Source organism: Abramis brama (genome assembly GCF_963993115.1).
Source record: "Abramis brama genome assembly, chromosome: 4".
Classification (NCBI taxonomy): Eukaryota; Metazoa; Chordata; class Actinopteri; order Cypriniformes; family Leuciscidae; genus Abramis; species Abramis brama.
The window spans coordinates 55,446,528-55,471,527 of NC_139966.1; the positions used below are offsets into that span (position 1 = coordinate 55,446,528).

The 25,000-nt window shown below is 35.6% G+C and overlaps 1 protein-coding gene across 6 annotated transcripts in view; it reads right to left on the bottom strand.

The window, feature by feature from the left end:
- Positions 1-9,091: 9,091 nt before the first annotated feature.
- Positions 9,092-25,000, bottom strand: part of kcnc2 (potassium voltage-gated channel, Shaw-related subfamily, member 2) — a 49,430-nt gene continuing 33,521 nt past the window's right edge. Inside the window, exons 2-5 of one of the 6 annotated variants that reach the window (XM_084112046.1) lie at positions 19,759-20,674; positions 15,781-15,951; positions 11,865-11,958; positions 9,092-9,353 (exon numbers count right to left, since the gene is read on the bottom strand). In XM_084112046.1, the coding sequence (XP_083968172.1) occupies positions 11,897-11,958; positions 15,781-15,951; positions 19,759-20,674 (1,149 nt within the window). In that variant the 3' untranslated portion in view covers positions 9,092-9,353; positions 11,865-11,896. Of the gene's footprint in view, positions 9,412-11,864; positions 11,959-15,780; positions 15,952-19,758; positions 20,675-25,000 lie in introns of all 6 variants that reach the window. The other 5 variants (XM_084112048.1, XM_084112047.1, XM_084112045.1 and 2 more) reach the window with 5 other exon arrangements.

A 25,000-nucleotide genomic window follows, 5' to 3' on the forward strand; every position in this document is an offset into this window, starting at 1 on the left:
CTGCGATCACAGATTAAGCATTCAAAGGTCATCCATCAATACACCATATGCATCTTCCCCATCTTCACTTCAAATTGGGTTTAAAAGACAATTATTAACTACGATTATTACTGTGTCAGCACTAAAATACATAACTAAACTCTGCATGTATTGTTCGGGACTCTGAAAAAGGAGACATAATTGTGTTTAGCTGGAGTGCCAATGTGAAAAATGTGTCCAATTCATCCCAGATCAGCTAAGCACATTTTCATTCCCACATCAGTCTTTTGTGAGCGGACTGATTCCCTGTTTAATTACGTCTGAGGGAAGAGTTAACAGCGGACAGAAATCATGTGAGATTTAATAACACAGCCACACTAATCCTCTCAGCTGGATGCTGTCGGGTTTCCGTCACCGGTTACCTGAGGTCTACACTAATGGAGTAACGGCTCTTATTTTTCACACCGGTCATGCTGTGATATTGCACATTCATTCACATAAAATCTCCTCAACATCATCTCTGGCCATAACTGCTGTTGCTCACCGCCACACTGGAACAAGGCTTTCAACCTTTTAGATGCCATAGACACGCAAATATCATGTGAGCGACAATACTATTTCACATATTATTTATTTGAATCAATTTCTTTAAATCAATTTTTAAAATTAAATCTATTTATTATTTACTCAAATCAATGTTTGTTTATTTGTATATATGCATACATGTATATATTATTTATTAAAATATTTTGAAAAATAAATATTGATTAAATGTATTTATTCTTTATTCAATTTATTTATTTTATTTTAATCAAGTGTATATATCTATTATTTATTTTAATCAAATAATTGTATAATCTCTCTTTATTTTAATCAAATGTATATACTTTTTATTTAAATATTTTTTATTTTAATCAATTATTGGTTTGTTTATTCTAATCAAATGTATGTGTGTGTATTATATATATATATATATATATATATATATATATATATATATATATATATATATATATATATATATGATTAATTATCTAAAGAAAATTGTATTTATTTAATAATTTCATCACATGCATTTAGTTTAATCTTATTGTTATTATTAATTAAAACATTTTTGTTTTACCCCATTTGGAAAACCCCTGTTCTAGACGACAAACTCACCAGCACCAGAAGATCAGTGAAAACCTGAATGATCTGCACAAAAACAAATCAATCGCATTAGAGTTCTAATGTGGAAGAAGAATGGAGGAAAAACAGTGTTTTGGCATACAAACTACATGAGAAGTATTCCTCAGGCTAATGCTATCGATCACCTGAATCTAAGGGATATACAATTGTTTAAGCCTGTATTATTACATTAATTACATTTCTTTATAAGACGAGGGCAATTATTTCCTAATCATTTCATCCAGCACGTAAAGGCAGCGTTCACTGGAAATGAATTAAAATGTGCCGAGTTTGCCGACTGAAACCAGCATTTCAAATGTGAGCGGATGTAAGACCAGATCCGTTTCAATGACTGTTTGATTACAGTAATTAAAGTGCCTATAAAAGTGTTGCGTTATAAAAGACAGCGAGGCAGCGGCGGTGGCATGAATCAGAGCCTCACACAGGGAGATACGTTTCCATATGCAACACAATATCACATTTATGATTATAACTGTTCTGAATATATGAGAGCTCTGTTATACTGAAAATGCAACATTCTATTTCATAATGATGTAATGTAATGCAATCAAGATATAGCTCTGGCTCAATGACTGTGTGTTTGTGTGTGTGTGTGCTGACCTTGAGAACCGAGACACAAACACACACAAACTGGCTTCATCACTATGATGCTTCCTCTAATGAAGCAGCTCGTCTCATAGCAACAGATTCGCATGTACAGTGAATGGATCCAAATGTTGCCGTGGGTGAGAGTTTACGATTTATGACACTATATGTGTGTTTTATGTCTTCAGAATTTTAGATTTATCCCTTTTTAAGGTTTAAGAGTTAATTCATGCAAAAATCTTATTTTCCCCCATTGTGTTAGTGTATGTATATATATATGTATATATATATATATATATATATATATATATATATATATATATATATATATATATATATATATATATATATATATATATATATATATATATATATATATATATATATATATATATATATATAGACACACACACACACACACATTTTAACTTTGGTTACAATTGTTTATGAAAAGATATAAGGCATTAAAACATACTTTAGAAATATCTTTATAATGCATTATACATAAAAGCTTTCTTCTGCGTAACACAAAAGATGTCTGAGGATGCTAAGCTCCAAGAACGACAACAAGAAAACATAAAACAGCCCAGAAAACTGCTACATGATTAAGTCACAAAAACAGCTTTGAATAAGAAACAGACCCAAAACAATTAAGTCATTATTCACTAAAATTCATCACCTTTAACCCTTCCTCATACATGCCACATTTTGATTATTAACAGTATACCAAAATATCTGTCTTGAGTCACAATATTTTAATCATTTTTGAAGGTTGACTGTGTTTGTTCTGATTTAATTTTCATTATATACGGAAGACTAAAACATATCCCTTAATTACACTGTAAAAAACTCTTTATAGTCATAGATTAACAGATCACATTGATAAATATACTGTGTATATATATATATATATATATATATATATATATATATACACACAGAAAGTTCTCTTTCGCACTTGAATGGACAAAAACACACAAAATTATGCCAAAATTACCATTTTGTCGAGTATCCTCTCAAGCACAGTATTAATTATGTCAAATAAAGTCTTAAATGAGCACAAAGAGTTGTGAGAAAACAAATTTGTCTTGACTTAACTTAGCAAAAATACCTAAACATAGTATACGGCTTTGTCATGAATAAGACTAGACAAACAAAAATACAGTTACACTTTATTTTAAGGTGTCATTGTTACAGTGTAATTATATATTTAAGAACTGAGTCATATTAATTAACTACATGTAGCCTACTTACTATAGGGTTAGGGTAGGATTAGGGTTTGGTTGAGGGTTAGTTGCATGCATAATTTACTGTTATTAATACGGTAAGTACATAGGACACTGTAAAATAAAGTGTTACCCAAAATACTTTTTGGGAGCATAAAAACTGTCATGACCCTGCGGCTACAGCGAGTCTTCATGTCCCTGTAAAATATTAAAGTGTTCTTATAATTCTATTAAAGTTTCAGATGCGTGTTGCCTGTAGGGATTCCGGCTGTACGTCGAGTCAGGTAAGCGTCTGTGCTTCTGAATAACACATCAATTTGACATCCATTGACATATCGCAGAACAATTCACAGTGCTGCTGAAGTATCATTTGAGTCATGCATATCTGATTTCCATTTGTGAGCAATCAGACTGCAATAGTACAACCTCCTACACGAACGCACACACACAGAAAATGCTGCGCTCACTTCAGCCGGCTGTATTTGGAGGGTAATTCAGCTGTTTTTAGTGTGCTGGTTAAACAATACCGACTCACTGACTGTCAGTCAGGCGTGAGTGTTCTTATACCCAGCTAACAGGGTTCTCAGGTTATGTACAAATGTTCTTCCAGTAATGTTAATAGAACGCTCCTTCAAAGTTATCGAATGTTCCCAAAACGTTAAGAAAATTTGTATTCATCATCATAGATAGAACGTTTTTCTCCTGAAATGTTTTAGCAGGACGTTTTTTAAATGTTACCACTTGTTTCGGAATGTTCAAAGAACATTCAAAAAGTAACATTCCAATAATGTTTGCAACATGATCAAATGGAATGTTCCCTTAACGTTAAAAAAATACGTTTGGAACGTTCAGAAAACATTGAGAAATATCATTAATTCCTCCTGACATTAAAAATTCAGAAAATGTAAATCAAAAGTATGGCTTTCTGTTCATGTCTTTTAGAATTGAACTCCCCTGTATGCTTAAGTACTCCTAAAAGTTGACAAAAGAAACTTTAATTCATTTAAAAAGTTTTCCTTGATGAAAGAAAATATTCATGATTATACACAATTTTTATTTATCTACTGAAATACTCAATGTGTCAATGCAGGAAATAAAACGGTTACATCCACACACCAGTAGTTGGCGACAAGTGTCTGTCATTTAACCATTCATTCAAATGATTTGATTAATTCAGGAACGAAACATGTTACTGTTTTTAATAAAGGAGTCACTGAATCATTCACTCAACCAATTCGTTTAAAATCCCAGGAAGAAAACGCCTTGGAGATGCGCAGTTGTTTTCAGTTCGACTTCGTGTTAAACTGTTTTGTTGTGGAGCAAAAATGCCTAAAATGTATGTTCCTTAATACTAAATTGTTTATTGAACAACTTAACTATAGTATTATTGAAGTGTTGTATAAAAGCAATATCACACTCGCCGTTGTGCTGTTGGTACTTGCTGGAACAACAGCATTCTTGCTCGTTTTAACTTTTATTATAATATACGTAGTAGTTAGGCTATTTGTTTTCACATTATATGGTTTCTTATTTTAAAACATTAACTTCAAAAACATTATAAATGTGTATAAATGTATAAAGAAATGGATAACTGTTTTGCAATATGGGAAAAAAGTAGTGTTGGTATCATCAATTCAGACAAAATCAACAACAAGAATCCCAAATTCTTCCAATCAAACGCATGTTTTGCATGCAACAGTTAATGCAAACACTGCACGCTTAGTATGCAAAAGATGGTGATTTCTGAGGGTAAATAAACAAAACTTGATCTTGTCTAGAAGCTGTGCTCACTTTAAACGCGCTCGTGTGTGTGTGTGTGTGTGTTGTGGAGCTGTAGATCACACAGTGGTTCATACAGAGAAGAGCAGAGAGACTGTGATGCAATATTCATGCTCTTCAGTTCAGTCTTCTCAGAAGCGGGTTTGTGCAGAGATGGAGTTGTTATGGATACGGAAACTCCCTGGTCGTTATGGATACAGTTGCTCATGGGAGGCCCGCGGCCTAAAAAACACAAACTCACCCTCCTGCTGTTTTGTTTCCCCACCATGGCAACGGTGTCCGTAGTGACGGGACAGAAGAAGACCTACATATTGAGACCTACATCAAGGCCGATGGGAGAGATGAGTGTCTGTTCATCTCGTCTGATCATCGGAATGTGTACGTGAAAACAGATTTTATCTATCCATGGGGAAAAAGAAAACAAATCTAGGTCTATTTCGTTCACCGAGGCAGCGGTGAGGATAAATCCCAGCTAACAGGGAATGTTCTCAGAACACTCTGGCAAAATTCTCTCAACGTTCTGAACAAACGTTCTTCCAGTAACGTTAATAGAATGTTTGTTCAAAGTGATCGGGTCTTAATTAATAATGTTCTCAAAATGTTAGAACAAAAGCATTATCCATGCATCGTTCATAGAATGTTTTTTTGAATGTTGCAACTTGTTTCGGAATGTTCATAGAACATTCAAAAGTAACAATTCCATAATGTTCAAAGAATGATAAAATGTAACGTTTCCTTAAAGCTGCAGTCCGTAGTTTCTCCTCTTTGTCGTCATCTCTGTTTAAAATCTGCAATTGCAGTTATTCGCGGAATTATCAACTTTACGTGGGTTGTGCCTCGGCACGGCACAGCGCGGATGAATCCAATGTTTTAAGGAGAACGTGTGGCTGTCAGTCGCCGCTGGTGTGGATCCTGGCATTCGCAATCACAGATTCTACTTTTTGGAAGTATGACCAACATAAGAATTTTCACCGGAAAATGTAATCTGAACAAGTAACATCCACTTTTGTTCTGACCAACTAAGGGGAAAAAAGCATTGCAGTAAATCGCGCTGATTAAATCTAACGATCGCTTATCATATCACGTCAAACCGTGCAAATTATACTTTGTTGTCAAATTGTTCATGTTAACAACATCAGCATTGCGTGACTACATTTAATGCCCTTCCGATATTTGTCCTTGTTTTCGCATGGGCCGGTTGCGGACTCTTTTTTTCTGTAGCCCCTCCGAAGTCTTGTTACAACGGGTGAATCTCCAGTTGTCTCTGGTGATTGTCGTTTGAATCTTTCTGGATCCGCCATCAAATTGAGAAGTTTAATTATATCAAGTGCTATGAGAAAAGCCTATAAATCTCCACCTCCAACATCCTCACACGCAATATAGTCTACTAGCCGAGACTCTTCTTCATGTGTACAGACGTGACGTAATGACGCAAAGACATGCTTGAATTTCCAGTGGAAATCCACCAGTACCACTGGGATTAAAAACATTATTACAAGCTTAACATTTTGAGTCGAGCTACGGCAAGTAGAGAGTGTTGAACACTGGCTGGTTATGTACTTGCTCAAAAATTATTTTGGATAATTTTTAACCCAAAAGAGTTACGGACTGCAGCTTTCACGTCCACATCGGAGAACATTCAGAAATAAAAAATTTAATGGCAAAACAGATTTTTTGTTAGCTGGGATGCAAAGCAAATTTAGACTTTTGCTGAAAGTCTCAGATGTTTCTCACACATCTCCAGGGGCGTAGTTTGGGGGGGGGGGGGGGGATAACCCCCCCAATATTTAAATCTATGCATTACAACCCCCCCAATATTTATACCATGATCACATGAAAAATATGCAGAATAATTTTTTTTAACTATATTAAACATTACAACCCCCCCAATCTTCAAACCAAATCTACACCCTTGCACATCTCTCCTCAAGAGTTTCAGAAGGTCTCATCTTTACCGAATGTCAAAAATCATCTCAACTGTGTCTTTTTTTTATTTCTCCTCATGAATTTCAGGAGAAACATCTGATGGAAAAGTGAAAGAAAACTCTGAACTATGAAAGAGCAACATCTGGCATTGTATATTACAAATATTGCTGGCTCTTTGATAAATTGCTTCTGTTCCTCTTTGGATAAATGCATAGATGTAACTCTGAGCATTGTCCTCTTGTTATAGTCCAGGTGATGCAGCATGGTTTAAACAGAAAGAAAAGAAAGCTGTTTGTTTGTTTTTTAACAATGTTAATATGTTTATCCGACTGTCTCACATGGCATTGAACTATACATATTCTTCAGACGTAGTCTTTACATTTTGACCATGGGTCTTTGCATGCACTACAAAAGGCTGACAAAAGACTCCACAATACATGTTCAAAAGTCGAATCACTGAAACATGAAAACACTCCAGGTTCACAGTCTGCACAGAGTGGACATACAGATACACCGCAGGACAATGAGACTCTTCAAGAGACACAAAAATACAAGATCTAAGTTCAAAAATATATACCTTTACATTTTGTAATTTATATTTGAAACGGTGCCCTGACTTCATAAAGCAGCAGATAATATTAACATGAAGAATACTATCCTCTTAAGTTCTGTGGGTGGTGGGAACACACACACACACACATATATATATATACACACACACACATAATCAAGAACATGTCTGGTTCACATTTTAAACCCAGATTCCAAAGAAAGAAATTAATGCTCTTTTTTTTGAACAATAAGATTTCTTGTATTGTTTTAGTGACAATTGTTTATTTTCACTATGGAAAAAAATTATAATAATTTATTCAGCAAGGATGCATTAAATTGATCAAAAGTGACATTTATAATGTTACAAACAATCACTATTTAAAATAAATGATGTTCTTTTTTTATTTTCTATTCCTCAAATAATCCTAAAGAAAGAAGTATCACTGTTTCCACAAAAATATTAAGCTGTTTCAACACTGATAATAACCAGAAATGTTACTTGAGCACCAAATCAGCATATTAAAAATGATTTCTGAAGGATCATGTGACACTGAAGACTGGAGTAATGATGCTGAAAATTCAGCTTCGATCTCAGGAATAAATTACATTTTAAAATATATTTAAGTAGAAAACAGTTATTTTATATTGCAATAATATGTCACAATTTTTACTGTACTTTTAATCAGATAAATGCAGCCTGGCTGACAACTTCTCATCGACCCCAAACTTTTGAATGCTAGTGTATTTATTTTTCATTATAGGCTATATATAATTCATGTTGGAATTAGCACTACTTTTAATTTATAAATAAAAAATGTGACTCATTTGCACAGAGTTTTCTTGAATATAATACAATCTTAATGGTCTTAAAACAGGCTCTTTTTTGTTATGCACAATGTAATTTATTTGATTGTGCAGTGAAATGTGACCTGGACATGTTCTTGACAGATTTCATGACATTCACACACTCTCTCTCTCTCTCACACACACACACACACACACACACACACGCTGATGTGACAGCTCTAATCTCTCCATGGCTGAAAGAAATGAAAGGATCTAATTAGAGCGAGTGTGTTCACGACGCGTGTTTCCAGAGGCTCTGTCACGGACTGAACTCAAATCACAGTGTGAATCGGTGCAGCTTTGTTTCACATCATTATTGCACATCACATCTGATTGTTGCACTGGGCAAATTTTCCAGGAAACGGGGATGGGAAAGATAACTGCGATAAATCAACACACACATTCAAAGACCCCATGACATTCAAATAGAGAGTTTTGTGGCTTCATATATGCAAGTGCACTCTTAAAAGCTGACAAAATCAACTTTTAGAAGATGTATACGTTAAAAATAAAACATTTTAACTTGATATTCAACTTAACAGGGCATCATCATTGACCAATATCATGTAAGCTAAGGTATATTGGTTATTTTAAAAACGAAAGAAAGAAAACTGCTTTCATGAGGTCTTCAAGTGTCCCATTTGAGATGAACATCTCACACACACACACACACACACACACTCACAGACAACAATGAATCCACCAGATACTAGAGCAGATAAAAGCATAAATGACTGGAGGTCACATTTATTAAACGGATCATGTTTACTCTCTCTCTACTCTGTAGTTTAGTATAGTCGATACACCAATACTTCATTTTTAAACACTTGTGCCTCTACACATCTTAATACACTTATTGCAACGACAGGCCTTGGAAAGGGGTTCGAGGGGGTTTGGGATTTGCTACCTGACACAGAAGGGAAGCCACGGGTGGATGTGTGTCCTTTATACAGATGCGACATTTAAATGGAGAGCCGACTTGTTTTAAGCAGGAAACGTTTCACTATCCATTTCGTGACTTTTTTTTTTTTTTTTTTTTTGTGCCAGCCGGCTTTAGTCTGTTTCCACACAGAAAAAAAACGGGGAATTTCCAACGGTCATGAGGAGTCCGTCCGTTCACAGAGCGTCCGCTTTCAGAACCGTCCAATCACAGGCTTATTCTATTCCAGACTGTCCAATCCAATTCATCAAATCCATCTGAGTCTCTGCTGGCCCCGCCTTCCCCGTCTCTGGCCGATATAAACTGTACGTCAGCCAGAGGTGATACAGTAGCTGCGAACGCAACAACACCCGCTGCATCAGTAATGCGCTTCAATATGAGCAATTTCTTCTTTTTTGAAAAAAAAACAACAACAACAAAAAGAAACATTTGTAGACAAAATATATTGCATCTTTGAACAAGTGGATCTCATAAATAATGTCAAAAAAACATCTGGGTCAAATTTCACCCTGAAATAAAATATAAGAAATTATATTTTGCATGAATAAAAAGGGAAATTATACAATTTATAATTATTTATAAAGATTTGCATTGTGATGCTGTATTTTGACAGTATTCTTTTGTACTGAATTCATAAACCAAACCAAAACTGTTAATTGAAATATAATAAACTTGAACTGAAATAAAATAAAATGTAAAAAAAAAACTTGACAATGAGAAATGTTGACTTGGCAATTAGCTGAAATAAAATAAGTTTAACTTGACGTACTAAAATAACTAAGACTAAAACTGAAATAAAAATGTATAAAGTAGTATGACAAAATCACACAACCAAATTACTAAAACTGTAACTAAAAATAAAAATGCAAACTTATTCAAAATATGATATATAATAGTACCTCAAAGCTAAAATAACACTGACTGAATTCATGTTAATGAAACAAATAAAAGTGATTCAATTTCTCCATTAAAGAAATTTTAATTTTAGACTGCAATGCAAAAATAAATACAGATTTTTTTTCTTTTTGCAAAATATAATTTCTTTTGATTTTGGGTTTAAATGTGACCTGAGATGTTTCTTTGTGAGATTCAGCCTAACATCATAACATCATAATTCATCTCTGAGTACATCTCTAATTGCATATATGATCATGTATAAATATTACAGCTTTTCAGTGATTGACAATCAAACATTCAGAACGTGCAGAGTGAGCAAACAGCATTTCAGGTGTACACTTACAGCGCTCTTTATTACTTGAGAAAACATTTCAGGTAACACACTGTGCAGGGTGTGACACAAAGTGGCAAATGAAGTTTATGCTGAGGATGCGTGACAGAAAATCTCCCTATGCCAGTTGCTTAGCAACCTTCCCTTCTAGATCCACTCACATGATGCTCAGGATAAATCTCTGAATTATCTCTCGATTAAAATCCAGCATAATTAGCATTGGCTAAAAATACATATGTATCACACAGAGTATAGAGGATGCAGATGAATGACTCGGGTGACGTGAGTTGTTTGTCTTAATAATGAATGATGAAATATTTTAGATCAGACCATGTATTAAATTACTTGTGACTATGAATGTGTCTGCAAGCATGAATAGAAATACATGACTCATTGATGCATTTACAGTTTACATCAAGAGAGCGAACTGAAGTCAACATGGAATCAGAAACACGTTCCTATGCAAAAAACATAAGAGCACGTTTTAATAAAAACATACACTACCGTTCAAAAGTTTGGGGTTAGTATGATTTATAATGTTTTTGAATGTAGTCTCGTGCCCACGAGGCTGCAATTATTTAATCAAAAATACAGTAAAAAATGTGAAATATTATTACAATCTAAAATAGCTGTTTTCTATGTGAATGTATTTTAAAGTGCAATTTATTCCTGCTGGATTTACAGCATCATTACTCCAGTCTTCAGTGTCACATGATCCTTCAGAAATCATGTTGATATGCAGATTTGTTCAATTATTATCAATTAATTAATAATGGTTCATATATATGTTGAGCAGCAAATCATCATGTTAGAATGATTTCTGAAGGATCATGTGACACTGAAGACTGGAGTAATGATGCTGAAAATTCAGCTCTGATCACAGAAATAAATTACATCTTACAATATATTCACATAGAAAACAGTTATTTTACAGGTGAAACTCGAAAAATTTGAATATTGTGCAAAAGTTCATTTATTTCAGTAATTCAACTTAAAAGGTGAAACTAATATAAATATATAGACTTATTACATGCAAAGTAAGATATTTCAAGCCTTTAATTTTGATGATTATGGCTTACAAAATCTCAGAAATTTGGAAAATTTTCATAAGCTGTAAGTCATAATCATCAAAATTATAACAAATAAAGGCTTGAAATATCTCACTTTGCATGTAATGAGTCTATATAATATATTAGTTTCACCTTTTAAGTTGAATTGCTGAAATACATGAACTTTTGCACGATATTCTAATTTTTCATGTTTCACCTGTACATCATAATAATATACGTCACAATTTTTCCTATATTTTTGATCAAATAAATGCAGCCTCAGTGGGCACAAGAGACTTCTTTCAGAAACATTATAAATCATACTGACCCCAAACTTTTGACGGGAAGTGTATTTGCTCCGCCTCTGAAATGTTTTACTTGTTAGGTAACGCCCACTTTTCACCATCCAATCAACTGCAGTGGTTAAAACAGCATTTCATGTTGACTTTGAATGCTTTCTTTGAATTGAATCAACATCTGACTGCGATTTGAACAAGTTAGGCCAATTAGAGTCATTCTCTCTCCCCAGTGCCATCATCATCACACAGCACGAGAGCGTCTGTTACCTGTGAGTCTCGTCTGGGCCGTTCCCTCCCTTTTAAGACAGAACGTTCCCCTCTGTTCGGCTGAACCCCGTGAACACAAGCTCTGAGCAGTTATCTGTGTGTACAACCAGTGTAATGATGCCGGTTCAGTACGTGCCAAGAGAGGGTGGAGACAGAGGTCATGCATGAGACGGTTCACAGACTCTCCACGGCTTCACACACACGTCTCCAGACAGAGCGGTCCATGCACACACCAACTACAAACTGCTAGCTCCAAACATGAACATTTATACAGACAAACAGACAATAAATCCAAACAGACAGCGAGGTCGTGCTTTTCTAATTATATCTCATTCTGCTCTTGCTTTTGGAAACATCAGTGTCAGATAGATCTGAAGTTAGTTTCCTGCTCTCTCCCTCAATTAATGTTTTGCAAGTTAATGCAGGAAGATCAAATCAAATGCGTGAAGCTCACAAAAGAACATTAAGCCAGTTTAAGATTTTTTTTAACATTTTGCATTGTGACATTTAAAAAAAAAAAAAAAAAGTTTAATTTAAATTGTATCCAAAGAATATATTAATCGTCATACATATACATATATATATATATATATATATATATATATATATATATATATATAAAATGTAAAGTAATTATGCATCATGGTAGTAATTTATGGAAAAAAAAGATAATTCTCATTACTGTAATACAATATAATTATATTTTAAATTGTAAAGTAATTATGCATCATTGTAGTATTTTATGGAAAAGAAATTCATGACTGCAATACAATATACATATTTAAAAAGAAAATGAATTATGATGCAATTATGCATCATCGTAGTATTTTATAAAAAAACACGTAATAATTCTCATTACTGTTAAACAATATATATTTAAAATTTAAATTGTGAAATAATTATGCATCATAGTAGAAATGTATGTAATTTAATAACTTACTAATATATGTTAATAAAAAAAAAAAAACTTTTTTATACTATTATACAAGAATGATAATCTAGTCGGAATAATCACTAAGAATAATGGGAATTACAAACACATTTTTTAAAGCATTGATGATTTGAGGGGGAATTGTGTTTAACTGAAGTGTCACAATGCAAAAAAAAAAAAGTCTTAAAATCGGCTTTTTTTTTTACTAAGCAATATATATATTTTTTTTCTATTATGATTTTCTGAGATTCAACCTAAAATTTCATTTTTTTTACTTTCTAATATCACATACAGTGCTATACATAATAATCATTATATTCACAGAGGTAGAGTATAATGTATAGTGGGCGGAGTCTCTGCAGTGCATGTGTGAGTAGGCGTGGCCTCAGAAGATGGACGGGATAGGGGAGCGGTGAATCGGACAGGGCGAGGTCACTGGAGAGAGACGGAGAGTGCCGGCTATGTTGTTTAAGCTTCGGGATTTCTCAAAGCCTTCAGACGTGAGAGAACGCAACATTAAGAGCACAAAGACACACAAAACAAATACAAAAGTGTCTCGTGACAGACAGGCGTGAGATATATGTACACACAAATAAGACCACATCACATTTACTGTGTGTCCAGCGATCAGAATGATGCAATTTTCACACTGAATGTCTAGAACATTTATATTAGAAGCTTTTTGGCTCGTTTTAGTGTTTCATTTTGATCACTGAACATGTTTCGTGTGCAATCATGTGCTCAGTAATTGTGAGAAACCGAATTGCTAAATGATCAATACATAAATAGGGCATTATAATTTCCTAAACAAATTACTATGATAACGATTTTCTCAAGGGACTAAAACACAGTTTAATTATGATGGTGATGATGAGGATGAGGATGATGACAAAATTTAACAAAAACAAAAAATTCAAAGCCAGTCTGGATGGAAATGCCAACTAAAACCGTACAAAAGTTGCTAAAAAGCTCACAAAGCAAATATACTTATTTCAGCCATTCATGGACAGAGTTTCATCAATGATCAGCAGTTCAGTAGTTCAGTGTACAGTAACAGTCCTGACCGTATATACGTAATTCTAGAATGTTGTTTACACATCATGAAACGATGATCAATGCAAGTAAATGATATTGGTTAGTACGTACAGTATCATGTATATCGGATTGTAATAGTATATAATGGAAGACGGTTATTCACAGCTCTTGTCCTGATAAATAAAACAATAATATACATCTATATATTGGCCCTGTAATATATTACTATAGCTTGTAGAGTGACTTGTCATGCACAGCCATAAAGCAACAATGAGCCTGTTTACATGCAAACCAACATGCTGATAACTCACAAAAATCCGCTTATTAAAATAACCTGTTGTCCCGGTTTACATGCAAACCAATAACCCGGCAACGCAAGTAAACCATCAAAATGTAATCATTCGTGTATCTGTCTGAGTATTTCACATGTTATGTTTGTTGTGATGTTAAATAAAGCATTAAAAAGCGAAGAATGTCAGCAGGAAACTTACAGACTCATATATTATCCTCATGCATTTTGACTGAGGCACTTCTGCACGAGATGAGAACACATTTTTACAATTTCTGGGGTCAAGAAAGAGTCAGAGTTTGCAATATACCTCCTCCTCCCCTACAGCGAAACGCTCGCTCTGTCTGGATGCAGATTCGCAGTAAAGTTGCTTTCCCATCACACATCACACACTTCAATAAGAACGCAGGTTAATGCGTTTACATGCTGGGACAAATCGTGGTGAGGGGCGAAAATCTAGTTGTGTTGATCGGTTTATGTTTAAGCCGTTTATGACTTAACTCCGATAAAGGAAATCGGTTTAACATGTTTACATGAGCACATTTACTGTCGGCTTATTAAGTATAACCAGGGTAAGAATGTGCATGTAAATGGGCTCAATAAGTCTGTTTAGCTGGTGCTAACCTTCTACTGCCCTTTAGCACTGGTAGTGTTGAGGGGACGCCAGGCTGGGACAGAGTTTGACCTTACAAACTCGGCCCCTCCGGGTGCCTTTGCCCTTGAGCTGGTCCACATTTAACCTCCCAGCAGGGTTATTAGCATTTGTGTCTGTCAAACAGTACAGCCATGTGGTCTTGGGTGCCAACGCAACATCTGCCTTGTTATAGGGTCATACTAGTTAAGTATTCATGCAAAATGCAAAAGCAATGCAAAAATAATGCCAGCCAAATAATGATGCATAGGTAGGACAGCAAAATAAATAGACTTTTAAAGAGGACCTATTATGACCTTTAGGGCTCTACTATAACAGGTTTTCATGCTTGAATGTTAAAAACATTCACATATTCTCCATTGTTGCAGCTCCTCTCTTCCCAGTCTGTCAGAAACGCTCTGTTTAGTTCCTGTCTCTATGAAGCCCCTCCTTCTGAAAAGCACAATGTGCTCTGATTGGTCGGCTGGATCAGTGTGTTGTGATTGGTCAAGCGCTTTGAGTGTGTTTGGGAAATGTCCCGCCCCTTACCATAACCAAGAGTTTCAACACACTACTAACAAGCTCAACCAAGCCCCGCCCCTTTATTCAGCGTATAAATTATTTAAATGAGAAATATTGTGATGTGTTTGTTTCAGGACGAAAACCTTAAGACTACAATGTTTCAGGGAGTTCAGAAACACTGACATAGAGAATAACTCTTAAACAGCAACAAAGAGAGAGAGTTGAACTTGTAAAAAAAAGCATCATAGGACCTCTTTAAAAAGGGAGGAGAGTGAGGAAAACAGACTCATATTGAGCAAGGCTCAAACTATAAATGACAATATACAATATAAACCTTCTGAACAGTTAAAGTTCTTCATTTCCATCCATGAGTCAATGTTTATGACAATGGATTGACAGATATAAAGGATGAAATGGGTTTAGAGTTTAGGAAATGTGATGGGCATTTGTTTGGACATTTATGCTAATATGAAGAATGGAAGGCTTTGATTGGACGAGCAGAATATACCTGTTTTTCGAATAGCTGTATCTGCTGTGCAGGTGTAGTCGCTGGCGGCCAATAGGAAGCACGTGCCTTCAGTGTGACGGTCCTGTTCACGCATGCTGGAGTGACGCATGGGTATCCGCTCCTCTGGAGACATGGTGATGTCACTTCCTGCGCTGCAGTCCGCAGACAACACTGGTGGGAAATGAAGAGCACGAACAGTGAAAAACAACATCTGCTTATTTGGGACACGTACCAGCTAGAGACAGAGGTGAGAGGTCAATCACAAGACGAAAATAGGACCGAAATTGGGTCGAACAAATGAGTCATCAGAAGCTGCGTGTGGGTCAGGGTTTACCTACATTGTGGGCATCAAATGTCCCAAATAAGGATAGTAAAACCTGAAATTGCCTATATTGTTAAAGAAAAACGATCCAAAATAATGTCTTAATGAAAATGTAACAATGCAGACAGACATCTGTGAAAGAGGAGACAAAATATCATTTACTCGTAATAAAATCAGCAGAAGTCAATGGAAAATTATGCATTTGGAAAATAACTGAAAGATCTTTTTAAATGTATTATCTCACACAACAAGGTTCATTTTCATTAACTTTCAAGACTTTTTTGTCATTTTTATGATGCATCATTGACTAACTAATATGTAATATCCATCGGTTCATTTCAGTCCATTTACCATAAAGAAAATATGCATTTAACGTGCATTTTTGCACTTCTGAATTGATCATGAACTACGGAGACATGATGGTGTTGTGAAAAATATGAGGCGGGAGGAAAAATATATATTTCAATGCTTTCCCTCGAAAACATTTTGTTTTCGCTCATGAAGAACTCAAAAGTTTTGTGAACGTTTTTCCTCACATCTAATTTTTTATAGCATTTATTAATATATTGAATTAGCTTTATATTTTCAGCTTTCATCTTAATTTCAGTTTAAGTATTAGTAATTTTGTTATGCGCTTTCTTCATTTTTATTTTCTTGTTATTTCTATTTCAGTTTTAGCTTTAGTCATTTTACTAGTTCACCTTAAACCCATTTTATTTCAGCTATTTGTCAATTTTTTTTTTTGCTTTAATGTTTCATCTAATATTTATTTCAGATTTATTTTATTTTATTTAGTTTTAGATTTTATTTTATTTCAATTAACGCAAACTCAATTTTAATAGTTTTATTTTAGTTTTTTAGTTTTAGTTAATAACAACAAAACTGATCAGGAAAACACAATGATGACTTTTTTCCCCAAATTGAAAACAAGTGAGTAATGTATAGTCTGTATATACTGGAAACCCTGTAAAAAAACAAAAAACAATTTCGGGTTCACCTGACCCAGATCAGAAGCGTTTCTACTACATATGTGTTATTTGCTCAATCACATTTGGACAGCTAATTTAAGGCTTGACTTTTCCCACTGTTAAATCCTGTGAAAACCATCGAACAGCAAAAGCACATCACATGTAAATGACCAACATGCACAGCATCCTAAAATCTGACCAGCATCAAACTGCAGTTTTGTCTCTACATTCAGACTGAAATATCGCAGTGAAATCCAGCCCATCTTCAGGCTCCTGAACGCATCTCCGTGGCAACAGGACAGATCTGCACCCTCTCTTATCCTCCGCTCTGCAAGCAATCCTGTATCTCAAACGCCATCAGCTTTAACCCTCCAGGAGGAACACACACCTGACTCAGTGGAATAGATGGCACAGTGCTCTGAGTCTTACTTTAAGGTATAGTTCAGCGAAAATGAAAACTTCATGTCGTTCAAACCCTCCTTCCCACTTGTTTTCAAATCAAAAACAATGATGTCATTGATGTCTCATGCCATTATGGCCTTGTTTACACCTGGTATTAAGATGCGTTTTGGTTGATCGGATCACTAGACGAGGGAGACATTCCCATTTACACCTGGTGTTTTAATCCATTTCTTTTGTCCACTTTCATCCACTTCTGTCCTGTTTTCTTCGAGGGGAGGGTAAATGTATGGGCTTTTTCAGATCTATCAATCTAATGGACAAAATAAGCTTGCGCAATATGAACACGACTGGAGACTATGGTAAAACACACAGAGAGCATCAGCTTTCGTTTCTGCTCTGACAGCCACAAGACCAGCCGAACGCTGCGAGTGTGTGTTAGAAATCAGGAATAGTGAGAGAACATTGTGCTTGGTACGTTTTCCGTCTTCAAACCAAACTTGGGTCTTCAGCCGACAAAGTTTAAATCCCGTCTGGCTAGAGCTCTTCCTATAATGTTCCTGCATTAGATCAGTAGGCGGAGAGTAGATGGTCTTCTGAGGCTGTTTCAACACATTCAATCACATGAGCGTTTACACACTATGGAAGCAATCCGGTCGAATGCGTTTTCGTCTATCTCTGGAAGTGGTTGATAGTGGACAAGCTCAAAACGTTTTAGACCCCGTTTACACCAGTATTTAGCGTCGTCCACTTGTGATCCGATCGACCAAAATGCATCTTTATATCAGGTGTAAACAGGGCATTTGTGGCATGTGACTGTCACACTGTCATGCAACTCCATTTATTTATTTTAGTTTAACATTCAAAAAAGTGAAAAAGAAAAAAGAAAATACCATTTCAGTCTATCTACTTCAAATTTCACATTTAATTTAATGTGCTTTTTCTTTGTAATTATTTGTGAAATTTACTAGCATTTTCGGAGTGAAAATTATAATTTTTTTCAGCGTATTAACTTTTAATCAACTCACAAACCCCCTGCGGTTTCATTGCGGATCCACATTTGAAAACAGAGTACATCTAGAAAGTGACTCCCAAAGTGGCATTCCACCTTTACATGTGTTATAGACCCACTGAAGTGCATTGAAATGAAAAGACAGGGCGGGACATATCGATCAGCTCCTCCCCTTTTAAAAAAATAGCCAATAGAGTTTAGTTTACATCACAGCACGGCCAGAGCCGTTGAGCTCGGTAAAGCTGCAGTTTCCTCCTAATCTCGAACCGTTTCTCCTCCTAATCTCCATCATATCACTGTGGCGGTTTGCGTGACACTAACTTGAAACCAGACTTCATTCGCCACTGTCTGAATCGTTCCCTATACCCTATATAGTGCACTATGTGCCATTCACTATATATAAAATAGTAAATGTGTGAACAAGTGACTGATTTCAGACGCAGCTTCAGCGTCTATTTATAATGTAGGGGGGCGGAGCTTCAGATTCTAGAGAGCATTTGATTGGACAGAAAATCTGTTATTTTTAATGTGATGACCAAAACATTATTTAATTATTTTATTAAACTAAAAGTTTCAAGATGTAGGAAAACACACTTATTTAAAAATAAAATAAAAAATAATAATAATAATAATTTTAATAAATAATAAAAAAAAATAAATAAAAAAAAAAATCAAGGAAATTTCTCTGGCATCTCTTTCTTTTCGCTGTCTCGGAAACGTACCGAACCGAACCGTGAATTTTGTGAACCATTACACCCCTACTTATTACAGCTGTTGATCTACCTCAAAGTTTGCCTTGATTGTTCTACGTTTACACTTTTACATTGCACACATTTTGTAACATTTTATTTAAGTTTGAGAGTTTCTTTAACACTTACTTTTTTATCTTAATATAAGACATAAAGATGATATTTTTGTTTACATTTTATTTAGTTTTTGACTGCTAAAACTAATATAATTTGTTGTTTGCCTCAATAATGTGGATTAAAAAAAATTCTAACTTTTCTACTCGTCTTTAAAAAAAAAAAAAAAGTTATAAAAAAATGTCAATAATCATCGACACCGAATGATATGAAACATTATATTGTGATAATTTTTCGATAGCCCTAAGCTGAAGTGCAGAGTGATAGTGAGAGACTGAGTTTTGAATGATTACATCTTCTAAATGCATGTCATTGTTTTGGAGCACAATAGCTTATAGATAACAGTAAGACTAGCATATTCATACTACAAGACAACAAACTTCATATGACGGCATGTGTTGAACAGGCTCTCACCTGAGCGGTGGCGCTCCAGTCCTCTGCTCTGCCCGAGGCACAGCTCTCCCTGCGTGCTGTTGCATGCTGTACTCAGATCAGTTTTGCAGTAAGACGGCGAGCCAGTCTGCACAACCTGAGGGATGTGTTTCTTTCTCTTCCTGGGGAGCTTCTGTTTGGCCATGGCTAGCGAGTAGTACATGCCAAAGTTATTGACGATAACGGGCACCGGCATGGCTATCGTAAGCACGCCAGCGAGGGCACACAGCGCGCCCACAACCATGCCAGACCACGTCTGAGGGTACATGTCTCCATAGCCCAAAGTGGTCATAGTGACCACAGCCCACCAAAAGCCAATGGGGATGTTCTTGAACATAGTGTGCTGGCTGGCCGTAGGGTCGGTCGGACTGGCTCCGATCCGCTCGGCGTAGTAGATCATGGTGGCGAAGATGAGCACGCCCAACGCCAGGAAGATGATGAGGAGCAGGAACTCGTTTGTGCTCGCGCGGAGAGTGTGTCCCAATACGCGAAGGCCCACGAAGTGGCGCGTCAACTTGAAGATCCGCAAGATCCGCACGAAACGCACCACCCGCAAGAAGCCCAAAACATCTTTGGCCGCTTTGGAGGAAAGTCCGCTCAATCCGACCTCCAAGTAAAACGGCAAAATGGCCACGAAGTCTATGATGTTGAGGACGCTCTTGACGAACTCGAGCTTATCCGGACTGAACGTCACGCGCACCAGGAACTCGAAGGTGAACCAGAGAACGCAAACTCCCTCCACGTAGGTGAGCGCCGGATCCGTCTCGATCTCGTACTGCAGACTGTCGTTGCGAGACACGTCCGTCTTGTTGATGACCGTGTTGAAGGCCTCGTGGGTCTCCAGGCAGAAGGTTGTGATGGAAACCAGGATGAAGAACAAGGAGGCGAATGCAATGAACTGGGAAGAGAAAGAGAGAGAGAGACGGAGAAGTGAGTGCGGTTTCAAACAACGCCACTATATTTACGAGGACAGCTCTTGTTTAGCTTGAATGGCGCTGACATCCATTAGCAACTATTGATAGGATGTGAGCTCTTGGTCTTTATACTGTTATTCAATGTCCAGTTGTCCTGGTTTTTATTTGTTGAGTCTTAAAAATACTGTGTTTTCAAGGACTTTGGAATATTTCTATGAAAGCCTGTGAAAGTGTAGGGGAAACTGTAGCTATTGAGATATAATATAACTTTAGATTTTCTAATATAAAATCAAACATTTTCTTTAATATTTAACATCATTGAAATATTCCATATTTATAATTTTTATATAAGTATGATGTTATACGTATAAAAATAACACACACACACATATTTTTATATATATATATATATATATATATATATATATATATATATATATATATATATATATATATATATATATATATATATATATATATATATATATATATATATATATACACATACACACACACACACACACACACACACACACACACACACACACACACACACACATATACACATATACACATATATATATATATATAATTGATTTGGAATCAGAACAGTATTCATTTAGCAAAAACAATGTGATTTTTTTTCACAAAATTACTGCAATAAATAGGATTTATTTTCTATATTATTACCAAAAAAATGCCATGCCAATAATCGTTTTGAATTGATTCACGAACCACCCAAAGGAACAGACTCATTCTTGTGAACGGTTCATTTGTACGGCCTATTAAAAAGCATTTCCCAAAGCTTCATATGAGGGAGAGGTGCAACATTTTGGGAAGGCACATTTATTTCCAGTATTGTCTCAGATATATTGCTTGTCTGTGGTACAGCAGCATTCAACGTGACATGAATAGCATTGCACTTTTAGTGAGTTTCTCTCCACCACTGTTGTCACGATAATGTGAGGCACAACAAAGCAAAACACTCTTCCAGTATCTTGGCCGGTCATCAGCGTGTAATATTTAATGTCAATAAAAGCCGTCAAATGAGTGAGTCAGACCTTGTAGCAGCTGCGTTCAGCCCACACAACAGCACTCCCGTCCCGTCTGTCAACACATCACCTTAATGTCCACACAATTATTCAGAAAGCACACATCATAACAGACCCCGTGTGCCGTCACTCAACCACAAACATACACACTCGCATAACTCAGTATTACTCAATTATGCACTCGTATCTCACCCCTTATATTCACGGCGAGCCTGTGATGTGCAAGTGCTAGAATAACAGATCTCCAGTCAAAGTGTCGCTAAAGGCAGACGCCGGCTCTGCCGAATGTGAAAAGACATCAGCGCGGGACAGCCTGTCCCCTCTGGATAGCATCTCAAAGGGGCCTGTCTCTCGCTTTTACTCTTGCTTTGTTTTAGCGTCCTAATGAGGCTTTAACTCGTCTGGAGGGCTATAATCACTGCAAAGCCAGCAGAAATGATCAGGACCGAAGCATTATGGGATCAGACAATGAAAACAACCTCCAAACGCACTATAATAGGGTCTTTGTTGGTCTACTGCGCGTGCGGTACACTTGTAAGCAGTATCTAATGATCTTGTCATCCACCGCAGGCTTCAGAAGTCTAATGTGGGGTTTGGCAGTGAACGCAGCTGGCAGGGATCTGTGTGGGGTTTCACATCCACACTAACCTCGCTTTATACCCCGTGACTTCATCAGCCAAGCAAGCAGCCTAAAGCTTAGCTATACTTTCATGTGTACACTTTAACGATTTAAACGATTTTTTTTTTTTTTTCTCATGACAGTGTGAACGGCACAAACCACATGGAATCTGATCTTTTCAAATCTTTTCAATTATGCATTATGTCAATTATGATCTTTCCACTTCAATATGTGGTTCTAAATCTGATAAAAGTCAGATGTTTTGCAATGCAACCGCTTATCGGAATTCATGCGACCTTTACGTCACTGTTGATCGACATCCGTCACAATTCTGCGCTCATGGGAGTCACTTCAAAGATTTTACATACCAGAAATTAAGACAGTTGTGAAAGATAGTCAGTGGAAGGACAATTATGTGTCAGAACTTATAAGTGTTACAGTGACAGCTCTATATACACAAGAAAAACATCATAAATGTTTAAAAACTCTTTTTGCATCCCTGTCTTTGTTTGTAATATTGCCTGCGCATAAGTTTGCTGGGTTCTGTGGCAGATCACACTATAAATAAATGCACAGTCGCTTACTTTAATGTCATCCGTGTTTACTTCCGTATGACAGCGCGCCGCGTGACGTCTTCTTATCGCAGTTTGAACATAGCCTTATAGGGCTTCATTTGCTCTGATTCTAAAATGCACCTGACAAATAAATGTCTCTGCAATTTCTATGGAGGCATATTTGTGCCTCAGTCAAAAAAAAAAAAAGCAAAAGGTATTTGTGACGTAACATTTAAAATATGAAATAGTGACATTATGAGATAAAAGGTCACAAATCATATGCATGCATTTCTGTCAGGACCACTACCGTCAAATATGATTGACAATCAGCATACAGTTTGGATTGGCGGTATGGTTCTGTTCTGGGCGAGAACTCCCTGGGCATCCATGCAGCCTAGCATATATAAGAGCAGGAGAGCAGCAATAACCCCTCTTAGGGGAAACAGAACCAACATGAAAATTTGCAAATATATTTAATTCAAGATTTTAAAGTACAACATTATTCGATAATTATTCTGATTGAAGGGGAATCAGAACTGACGACAGGAGGAGCTGGGGAGGGAGGAGGGTAATTAGCTCCTGAGAAACGCGATAGCTGCTGATAATACTGAAGGAGCTTATATATGTATATAGTGATAGGCGTCGTATTCCTATAGGTAGACGTGAGGGTCAGCTGATGCGAGCTTGACTAACGTGACCTGCCAGAACTAACGCTACGCTTGATTTATTACAATAAAGACACACACACAAAAAAAAAAAAAAAAAAAAAAAAAAAAAATATATAATAATAATAATAATAATAATAATAATAATAATAATAATAATAATAATAATAATAATAATAATAATAATAATAATAATAATAATAATAATAATAATTATATATATATATATATATATATATATATATATATATATATATATATATATATATATATATATATATATATATATATATATATATATATATATATATATATATATATATATATATAGTAATGTTTTCTTTGTAATGCATTCATCCATATATATATATATATATATATATATATATATATATATATATATATATATATATATATATATATATATATATATATATATATATGCGCAATTATATCTATGCATTAAAATAAAAAACATTACAATAAAAAAATATTTTACATAAATTAATTTATTAAAATATATATATGCATATCATTTATTATTAATTTTGTGGTGTATATATGCATATGCAAGTACATGCATGCATTACAACCTTACTTTAAAATAAATATATATCCCTAAAAAATTTCGAAGCAGACGGTGGATAGAAATCTGATTCAAAAATACTGAAAAGTATTGCTAGAAAACTATTAAAGTCCCCGTGAACCGGAAGTTGCAATCGACTTTTCTCCAGTGTTATGACGTATTTCCAAGTGAAACGGAATATTGAACAGAGGGCAGGGTTTTACTCTAGCGCTCCTCTCCATCTCTGCTCATAGCAGACTAACGGTCTGAGGGGAGTGGTTAAGCGTTTTCAAACCAAGCCGTCAAACCTACGTCATCAGAAAAAGACGCCATTCCAGACCCGGAAGTAACTTTTCAGATTTTGATTAAAGATTACCATGGTAAAAAATGGTACTTGCACGGGTTAATTGTTCACCACAAGACTAGTAATATGCGCTAACAAAGTAAATAGGGTCAATTTTGATTTCATGGGGACTTTGCACAATTATAATGAACAAATATCTGTCATTTACAGTATTTAAATCAGCCATTTATGAGGTTTTATTCAGTTAGGATGTTGCCTTATAAGGCAGAGAAGACAACAACACAGCTCACTAGGTTTCAAAAATGCAGCTCAGTAAGCAAAAAAAAAGCAGTTGCCCAGGAGCAACAATATTTAGTGTACATTTGACAGTTGCAGTGGATGGATTAGAACACCTGGAAAAAATAAAAATAAATTTCGGATACGTCCCGCATGACAGAAAAATCTATTTGAAGGAGTTGAGCTCCTTTGAAGAGAGGCTGGTATCTGTATTGACGTTTGAGGTGCTTTCTATGCTGATATAGAGGCTTTATACTCCTTTAAGTCCGTGGAAA